Source organism: Prorops nasuta, unplaced genomic scaffold (genome assembly GCF_024137725.1).
Source record: "Prorops nasuta isolate Cenicafe-Biocafe unplaced genomic scaffold, Cenicafe_Pnas_1.2 PNAS00025, whole genome shotgun sequence".
NCBI classification, from domain to species: domain Eukaryota; kingdom Metazoa; phylum Arthropoda; class Insecta; order Hymenoptera; family Bethylidae; genus Prorops; species Prorops nasuta.
In genome coordinates this window covers 1,604,926-1,615,822 of record NW_027116822.1, presented here as the reverse complement: position 1 = coordinate 1,615,822, position 10,897 = coordinate 1,604,926, and the positions used below count along the sequence as shown (strand labels likewise).

Below are 10,897 nucleotides of genomic sequence, written 5' to 3'. Positions count from 1 at the left end.
TTTCACATTGTTTAAATAAGATGTTTCTCAGATTATTATTTTCAATAATATCATTACAATTCTGTTGAATAGATTTTAAGTCTATGCGAAAATGACTTGAATAAATGGTTGTTATTTATTTATCACGAATATTACGCATGACTTATTAGCGAGATCCAAATTTTTTTTTTAAAGTCGGAGAGAAGTTTATGCACAATGTCGTCACCTTCGGAAACCAAAGTCTAGGTGGACTACAGAGACCTTCCAGAAGGTGCTAACCATTGCAACTGATCATTGAAGTTTATACACGTGTTAGTGTAATGGACCTCGAGTTTTATTATATAATATGGAAGTTGCAAAATTACACTTAAACTATCTCATTATCATTACAAATCACAATATTCGAAATACATCAGATGGTACATATATATACCCTACTCATCAATTTAATAAGTCCACCTTGGAAAGGTGCAGAAAACAAAACGAGCAATATTAATCCCTGATACTATTACATTTTCATCATGGACCAGTCGAAACTGACAATATCCGGTTTTAGCAGGACTGAAATATTGGAAATTCTTTTCTACAATTACCTGGGAGTTACCATTACCAGAGCTTTCATGTACTATATCAATCATTAGGAGAAAAATTATATTATAATTTTCAAAAGAACAAACTTCAGATACATGGAAGATCTAGCAAAGTACAGCAGTAGAGGAGACCGCGTGGGACGGAAAATAAGAAAGATAGGAGGAAGTCGAGCATCCGTAGAGATAAGAATGAATTTAATTGTGGTAGTGAATCCGAATCGAAATGCAATATTCTGCAGCACTGTAGAGAGTTGGGTGAAAATAAAGTAGTGATGTTGGTAATGATAAGAATGAGAGAGAGAGAGAGAGAGAGAGAGAGAGAGAGAGAGAGAAAGAGGGAGTGAAGAGGGTGGGGGGAGTGATAGGTGGTGGTGGGCCCGAACGAAGTTGTCTCGGGGCTCTCCGGGATATTAGGCTCGGTAGAGTCGGGCCGGGGGCCGAACTGAAGCGAAGCAGCAGGCAGGAACACGGAGGAAGTAAACTTAACCGAACTCCGAAGTGAAGTGGCAGTAGTGGACTGACAGTGTGACAGTGTGGCAACAAGAAGGCAGTAGGCAGTTCGCTCTCCCAGCTCGGGCAGAGTGCGCCCGCTCCGTCTTTCCTTTTTCTCTAAACTCTTTCTCTCTCTTTTTTCTTTCTCTTTTTATTTATTTACCTTATCACCCTCGTTTTTACTTTCATTTATTCTCCAACACCCAAACACTCTTCCTCTCCCTTGTTCAATTTCTCATCCCCTAAACTCGTTGATTTTCCACTCCCCTGATCTTTCATAAATTTTGCAATTTTTCATTCCTTACGTAATTGTGTGCTTTCCGTACCAACGATACGATGAGTGTGCCAGGAAAAAGAGTGCAGAACGGTACCTATGACTTCGATGATTATATGAGAGTAGCTGATACCAGGACTCGCTGGAAGGTGATTTGCGACGGTATTTACAATCCTGCTAAAGGAACTTATTTGGACAAAACACCAAAGCAGTGGGGTAAATAGTCTCTACATTTTGTCTCAATCTTTCTTTTTCACATAAATGTCGATTCAAAGGAACTATAAGAGTATAATCTTTTCATAGATAATTGGATAGATCATAGATAACAGCAATTTGACTCATGAATTGTCCCTTTCAAAGGGTTTGAGACAAATGATCCAGTGGTAATGATTCCAATGCTGCTGTTATAAATACACAGAAAAGCACAATACTACCTTTGTGAGCTAATTGATTTTTTAAGAGTAATGAGAAGAAAAATCTGGAAGAATAGAGCTCTTACGAATAGCAATGAAGAATTGAATACAGCGATGAATTTTGAAAGGAAGATGTTAAGCCTTGAAAGGGCTCCTTAATGAATCCTGAGGACTGCATTATATTCTTCATGTATATTTAATTTAATAGGCCAATTTAAGCTTGAGAATGAGCTTGAAAATAACATTGAATACTTGATTGCATAGATTCAATGAAATTTGTACTTTTGGTAGTTTTCAATATTTTAATATAGCATTCTTTTGTACACACAGAAATAATGGGTACCTTGAAATATAAACAAATTGCAAAGTGTATGTGTATATTAATGCTATTTTAAACTTGGCTTGTTGACATATTATTGATTATGGAATAATCTCTGAATTGTTGGGGAATAGAATATCACACATAAGTGACTTCATGTAGCTTAGACTTTATATCATTTGTATTATGTCGTTTGCAAATTCTTTTGATTATCTTCACGGTGACTCGTCGAATTGTGCAGGATTAGCGTGAAATCGATCATGATAAGAAAGCTGTAATGAGATTATGCAAGAAATAAGCTATTGCCAAAACGGAATTGGTATTGTAAAAAATGTTTTTGATGTGCTACGCGTTTAAATCGTTTGACAAAGTGGTGTATCCCAAAAACTCCTCCAGCAATGACGCGCGAGAAACTTGGAAAACTTCCCAAAATATCGAGGAGGCCTAATAATATTTTCCACTAGACAAATTTCCGCGATAATCCACTGCTCTATTCCAATAGAGTCTCGAAAATTTTCATTTAAATCTTGATTGTACATTTATTTTTAAATTAAATTATATATTTTTTATTACTATACTCTTTCTTTTGTAAGTTAAATTTTGTCGCAAAATAGCTATCATTACGCATAGAACGTGTTTAATTAAACTTACGCTATTTTAAGGTTTAATTATACTGACCATGAGTTAAATAAATATTTATTGAATAATATTGTAAAACAAATTCTAAATAAAAGAATATTAATGGTTTAAACACATTGAAAATTGACTGGGAAATCGTCCAGCTACGTAAACCAATCAACAACAAAGAAACAAAAGCTACACGCTATGTAAATAGTTGTAGTTTAGGAATTCCAGTTTTTTTCTGTAGAAAAGAAAAACAATCTTGCCCCGTGGACCTTCTGTGTATGTGTTGAAACTCATAAGGGTATTGGAAAGAATCCAAGATTCATTCGCGAGGAAAAACAGGATCACTGATAATAGTGTGAGTGATTGTTGCACGCCGTCTGCACCGAAGTTCTAGTTTCAAGAATCGCTGAATAAAGTATTTTAGATTAATTTGATAAAAAAAAGCTATAAAGCTTAATTTTATCTACTAAGCTTTACTGAATGTTCATCTAAGTGCAGCGTGTCTTCATCTATTTTTCACAGAGTCAAAATAAATCTGTGACAAACGGTATTTTTCTATTGTAACTGCAGCGCTCACTATACCTTCTGACTTGTTAGTTTTCGCCTAAAAAAAGAAGTTTTAATGTGTTTAAAGATAGAGCATTTGAAGATTATAACGTTTGATGGTTGTATTGTTGAATCAAGATGAGCTCAAAATCTTGAGATGTACCAACTTATAATAACATTCGGCTTTTGAAAGTTACCTGAGGATAAATAAAACTAGTCTATGTCTATAGCCAGTGGGTATTGACTTTTCCTCGGCATATCCGGATTTGTCCGGATTTGTACAGTTCATCCAAGATTCCTTTTCTTTGGTAACTTTGCCAAGTGATAAGCGGTTATTAACTTACTTGCTACAAATGCAGAAAACTTTGCATAATTCACGAAAGAAAATAACACTATCAAAAAATAGAAAGCTTAATTAATATAGAAAATTGTGATTATAATAAAAATAATAATTTTATAAAAAGGAAAGTAAATTGTTGAATATAATAAAGATAGGATAGTTACTGTGGTTTTGTGGAACTATTACTTGGTTCAGCACCGGTTCCCTTATGATATCAATTGATAATGCTATGCACGTGCTGTTGATAATGCGATAAACAGACAGATTTATCGGCACGAGTTAAAACTCTGTTCTATACTGTAAGAATTTCTACGATTTCGTCGCGAATTTTGAGAAAACGATTTTTATTCATAGATATTATCAATGTAACTCTGAAAAAGAAACATCCCTCCATTTTTTTTTCATTCAAACAGCAGCGACACTAACGAGCATTACTTTCAATCACAACTAACAGCCTTCCATCTTTCGAAATTTTGTTCTTTCTAATATTTGGCAGCTTCTTGATTTTAGCGAACATCTTTCCAGATTTTCCAATTTCTATTTATATTATTACTCTATCTGCAGTTAAATAGTTTTGAAGTTCACTCAGCTATAAATTTTTACTTTTTAACATGTTTGAAAAGTCACGTGATCGGCACCTAACCTCACTCTTAGCTCATTGTTAAATTGGAAATCCTTGTAAGAATGACGGTTTGCAATAATCAAATATAACAATTGGAAAAGTCAGTTCAGAAGTTTTAAGAATCATTTGTTTTCAAGAAAGAGATACCTCTGGGCGTCTGAAAGTTACTTCAAGCCGTAAACTTGCTATGGTAGGCGATCAGGTTTCTGACATTTGTATCCTCACGATAACCTAACCTACTTATATTTATATACTTGCAACGAGCTTCAACATTTCTTTCATTTACTTTTTTCGTCGAATTAAATTGCAAGTTTCCCATGAATATCTCGCATAAAAATTAGAACAAATGATAAGAAACATAATTTTTTTCAGAAAAATAGATCTGTATGGCATTTATAAACAAAATTGACGTGAAGGATGATTCATGCTTCGAGATAGTATCGGATTCCTTTGTGTGTATTGATAAAACTACTTAATTGCTTTTATTTAACACGTGAGTAAATAGTTGAGAAAACGTAGAAATAAACGCAGGCTTATCACTGGAATCCACGTTAGAATTCAATCCAATAACGAGTGCACTCTCGTGAAAGATCTCAGTTTTCGTTTCAGAGCAGTTTTTGCTTTCTTCTTCTTTCATGGCATTGGGCGATGGTAGAAAAAACCAAGTGGAGGAGATTTGACCGAAGTGGAAACTTTCCAGTCCCCATTCTAGCCACGTTGAAATTGCGCAAGTCCAACGCGTGTACCTTATGGTTGCCGGAAAAAACCAACTCTTCTGGGACGCGTGTAAATTTATAAATACTGAAATGTGAAACGGTCCCTCCCATTATGTAATCATCCATCTTGTTCGTTCATTTGTATACTACGATTTTCTGGAAAATTCGTTTCACGAAAAAATCACATTGTTTATGTTACTGTCTGCGATGAAACTTTGCTTACTTTAACACTAAAGATTAAATCTATTTTTTAACTCGATAAAGAATTACCGATTTACTATATTGTAATTAAAGTTTACTATAGGAGAGTCCGGAGAGTCTTGAGCGACACAATTTTTCCAGTGAAAGAAGGCACAGCACCGGTTGTTCATGAAAGCAACACGTGTTTACTTATGCGAGCGTCTGAAATGAATGGACAATGAATATATGTATACGCATAACCTCAAGCGCATTATGACATGTCGTATAATACTTACGTTTACAGTTTGCAGCTTCTTATGTGGTTCAGTGATTATCTTTCAATATCACTGAAATGTATCAAAATATAAAACGGACCCCCCTCCCCATCCGTTTACTATTAAATGACAGCTTCCCAAAAAAACAATTCGTTTGTTAGAAGCGAGCTTCATTATACATAGACTCGTTTGATGAAAAAACTTGTTTTAGACGAAAGAATAAATTTCAAATGTAATTATATTTCTTTGTCAATCGATAACTTAACTCAGAATTACACGTGAAGCTGGTGCTTTGTATGCAACCAGTGTTTAGCAACAACCCCTTTCTTACTCGCCGATTCTAAGCACGTACCAAGGTAGAAGCACGGTCGATTTCTTTCTGTACCTCGGTGTTTGTCAGTAAAAATTTGATACAAGCGTACACTAATTAATATTTGTCGAGACCCAGAATGAATGAAACCAAATATGTTTATCGAAAAGTATGGAAATGTATGATTAGAAATGTCACAGCACACACAGTATCAAAATTATTCCAAGGTGTCAAATTAATTCCTAGAACGTGTTAGGAATGTTTCTAACACTAGGTGTGTTACATTCACAGCTTGCAATACCATGGTGCTTTATAAAATATGATTTTCTAGCACTGCAATGCGTTGATGTTATATTAATGATATAATTACTACTGCATCAGAATGGCGTTGTTTGCTGATAGGCGCAGAAATGTCTGTCGCCTGTTTCCTGGTCTTAAGAAAAGCCTCCAAGCATATGCTGCGCACACACGTGCAAAGCCCGACCAACTACGATAAGAAACAACGCATAGATATACATATATATCATAATCTTACTTAAGAGTATGCGCGGAACTGTAGCAGTTCGATTGTTACGTACGTTATATTATACAGAGTCCGTTACTTAAAGTCTTATATAGAAGGCAGTTGAAAAGGACGTGTATCTCCGTAATTATAAGAGATATCAATATTTGCTGAGGTCTTCTTAAAATGCAAAGACAACAGAACTTCAAAAAGATTCTATGCAAAAAATTCGCATTACTTATGGTTAACGAAAAACAAAATTTCTTATGTGAATGCCTTTATCCTTTGAGGTGTATTAATTGCCTCACCCTATATAGTGTATATAGTATGGTACAGATGAACACATTTATCGAAATTTAACTCCTTATCTGTGACCTCATTATAATCTAGCACGATACTCTAATACCTCGCACAAAAAACTTACCTCTTTGTCTAAACAGGTAAACAAAAGTGAGGTATTTTTCAAATTTGAAAAAAGTCCTTATTGCATTTTTTATTCTCTTATTAAAAAGTAACAATGACGGTTTATATGTGTTTTGACCTTGCTGTACCTGCCACAAAATACGCTTAACGTGCAAAAAGCTCTTGTTCCATGAGAACTCATATATGTTTCTCCATTGACATCATGGGAACGAATCGAGGCTCACACGAGGATTCTGTAACATTCCTGCAACATGTGTTTTATTAACCAAATCAGCTATGTGCAAAAAAAGCAGCTACTTCGTCAGAATATTCAATGTTATTGCATTGTTATCCAACAATCGTTGGTAAACTTAAACTCTATTTAACGAATTAAACTTGGTTCAATGTAGACCTTGTATGACTTTATCTGTATTGCGTGTGAAAGTTAATTTAGAATTTCTGAATCGTCAATATTTTTGACAAGAATTTGTAAATATTAGAGCTAATAAATCGTATTACATGAAACATAGCATGAGTAAATTCTTTCCAGAAAGAATTAACGACATTGCCCATAGTTTTTCAATGTTTTTTTCTCTACAAAAATGTGCCAGCTTTATGGATGGTGCGATTGATAGTCTTCATATGAGAACGATTCGGTTGCATAAAGGTTGTTCCACACGAAAATAGTAAGAAAATATTAAATGAATTCAGTAAATAGATAGAGAATCAATGGATAGACGATTAATAATATTCAATTACTAAACATTTGAATTAATATAGTTACATACAGTGTATAAAGGTGTAGAATGCTACTAGAGCGAATGGCGGAACGTTTTCCATTAGAACGTTCTCCTGCACCAGTAATCTATTATTAGAAGATGGTTGGCACGATGCCTACTACTGTAAATATTTTTCAGTCTATCCTCGAAAAGAAGTGGGTTTCCCATATAATCATTAACATTGATCCACTGAACTTTTAAAGCTGACTTATACGCTTGAATAAACCGGATCATAACCTAAAATTCATTTAGAACAAAAATGATTAAATTGATATCTTTCCAGTAACTTTTATTTTATTAATTTAATTTATTTTCTTGACAGGAGTCACTGGGCTGTTTTATCTGATCTTCTTCTCAGTATTAGCAGTTTTTTTCGCAATTTGCATGAAGGGCCTAATGGCGTCATTACCCACAGAGAGACCAAGATGGACGCTGGATAGTAGTTTAATTGGAACGACACCAGGTGACGCTTCTTATTTATTTATGTATATTAAACAAAAGCAGCTACATTAAATTCGATATATTTTTAAATGCTGCTCATAGAAACTGTGGTAAGTAATAAGTATACGTGATACACAGTATAATATTTGTCACGCTTTGACAAGCACGATTTTTCATATTTATTTGTATTATGGAATGCTAGTTTCGAGGAATAGAACGGAGCGTGGCATAAATAAACTTTGACCCACGTCATTAATATTAATAACTGTATAGTTTAGCACATGGATAAATTATACACGATTAGCATATGATGTCCAGAATAGTGTGTATAGAATATTGTTGGTATCTAACAGCAAGATAGATATGTGATTTGAATTATATATGCCAACAGGTCTAGGATTCCGGCCGATCTCCGAAAATACGGCGGAAAGATCATTGATTTGGTACAGCGCCTCGAATGCTACGCAAGTGGAAATTTGGGCCAATCGTTTGGATAAATTTTTAGAACGTAAGTCCACGTTTTTAAGCATTGAATCATCTAACTGAAATTGAAATTTACGAAAACGGAATCGACCACATAAACAACGTGATACTATTAATTCAATTTAACGTTCTTTATAGAGTATAAGAATTCGTCGTTATTACCAAACGGTGGTAGAAATCAGCAAATTTGCAGTTCAGCTCAGCCGTTAAAGGAAGGAAACGCTTGTGCCGTCGATGTAAATAATTGGGGACCGTGCTCACCAGAGGAAAGATATGGCTATAACAATTCCTCACCTTGTATATTCATCAAATTAAATAGGGTAAGCAAAATCGTCATGATCACAAAAGAAAATTCTTTATAGAAAAAGTTAATTATGGTAATTTATTTTTTTAGATATTTGATTGGGTTCCGGATTACTACAATGATCCTCAAAATTTGCACAAAGATATGCCAGAGGAGCTGGTGAATTATATAAAAAATACCAACAGTTCATGGGTTAGTTAATGGGTCAGTTATTGCATCAGCAAACGTCATATTAAATCAGCCAATTCGTTTTTCTATTTTTTCCAAATTATTGCATTAATTGTAATAAAAATAATAACTAGCAATGAATATTAATATAGTATAGCCTAATCTAGGCTGGATTTTGTGTAAAAATATTTGAATAATAATTTGCTCTATTGCAGTTGAACACAGTTTGGGTCTCCTGCAAAGGCGAGAATCCACACGATAAAGAAGCTATCGGTGAGCTAGAATATTATCCGAAATATCATGGATTCCCTGGATATTATTATCCTTACCGAAATACTCCAGGCTACCTTAGTCCAGTTGTCGCCGTACGATTTCTCAGGCCAGCGAGTAAATTAAAAAAATCTCATTTTTCCCCTCTATCTTTTTCAAGACCATCTGTTCTATTTGTTTTATTATTTCAGGAAACCGAATCATCAATGTGGAATGCCGAGCTTGGGCGAAAAACGTGCAATACAGCTCGGTGAAATCTGAAAAAAAGGGAGCTACTCATTTCGAGCTTATGGTGGACGATTAAAAATAGAAAAGAGTTGGCCGACAAAAAAAAACAAGAAAGTTTTCCTGCCAAAAGTTACGACAAATTAGAATACGACATAAAATTAATTTGTTGAAACTTTATATTTCTTGTTGGTTTGTTTTTTTTTTTATAAAAGATCACGCGACTGTACTCCCTATCATAATCATAAAGCGTGACAGTTGCTTTAAATTTTTAGAAAATTTATCAAGAGCAACGCTGTTCATATCGATCATTAGTAAAATTATATATAGTAATTTTCATATAAACGAATCATTTTGTTGTTCGTCACTTGACCTTTTTATTATTTTAATTTCGTGTGTCGAGTAGTTTAAATTATTCAAAGAAAATGTTCCGTTATTATCGTTGTATTCTCTCGTATTTTCTCTTTTTAAAAAATGTAAATTGTGGAAGAAGGTTCAGCATAAACTAGGATCGCTAATTAGGCTAATATTACATGTAATAGGATGTAATTGTATAATCATAAAAGAATAATTGGGAGAGAAACTACAACAGTATAGAATTAAAAGGCTTGTCAATTATATTATTCTGATTCGAAAAAACCTCATCGGTAAATCAAAGCCTCGTCCTTAATAATTAAATACATTTTTTATTGTGGTTGGCGATACTCGATGCTGCGCAGACACGGCTCGTTTCACGCAATAAACTTTAGTTACGATACTGATGTATTTTCGCGAATTCCATCATTATTTTTAATTGACACTAGCCATGCAAAACTGGAGAGTTGATTACTCGAGATAATTATTTACAAATATACACAACGTGTGCTCGAATGTTTCAGCGAAAGTATCTCAACACATTACATTTATTGAACGTTGCTCTAAGTTTCTTATGATCGATTTCTATATTAAAGTTTCTTATTGCATATCATATCTTAAGAGGCAGAAGAAACAGAAAAATGGAACTATTTGATATTTTTGTATCAGGTCAATGACAGTAGAGAAATAGTTAAGTATATATTTTTATGCCATCTATCAGTAGCTAATGTCCTTATTTATCCAGGCTATGAGTGCTATTTTCCTCATATCTCTCAGCATCAAATGTGATTCTTAAGTAGATACGTGTATTAGCGTCTTTGGTTATACTTGGTAGATTCGTTATTAACTTTTATATAATGTATATTTACTAATGAAATGAACAAGAAAAATCGCAGAACGAAAGAGATTTCAATAAAAAAAATTGCATTTTTTTGCAAACGCAGATGTTTCGAACTTAAAATGTACCAAGAACCTAAATTGAAGTTGATTACTCGCCATTATAGGGAATATATTTGGAAATCTCCAGGTATAATCCTGAGCCAATATTCATAAATTATGACGTAAGTTTTAATTAGATATAAATACTTATTGATTGTACTTATAGATAATGATACTATAGTTATTTCTGCCAGTCTGCCTTATGTGAGGGCAAAATGCTATATATCCTTTTTTTTCTAAGTAGCAGAGATGAATGGTTCAATAATAATTGTTTAAGACAAATGTTTATTCTATTTTAACATTGATAACGCACACAGTTTTTTTATTATTAAAATACTTATATTTTT

General features: G+C 33.7%; 1 protein-coding gene across 1 annotated transcript; it reads left to right on the top strand.

Annotated features, from left to right (window-relative positions):
* The first annotated feature begins 987 nt into the window (after positions 1-987).
* Positions 988-9,471, top strand: LOC136782390 (sodium/potassium-transporting ATPase subunit beta-2-like). Its single transcript, XM_066741809.1, has 7 exons — positions 988-1,551; positions 7,689-7,829; positions 8,199-8,315; positions 8,429-8,610; positions 8,685-8,786; positions 8,978-9,149; positions 9,224-9,471. The coding sequence occupies exons 1-7, from the start codon at positions 1,398-1,400 to the stop codon at positions 9,334-9,336; spliced, it is 981 nt and encodes a 326-aa protein (XP_066597906.1). The 5' UTR covers positions 988-1,397; the 3' UTR covers positions 9,337-9,471.
* The last annotated feature ends 1,426 nt before the right edge of the window (positions 9,472-10,897 follow it).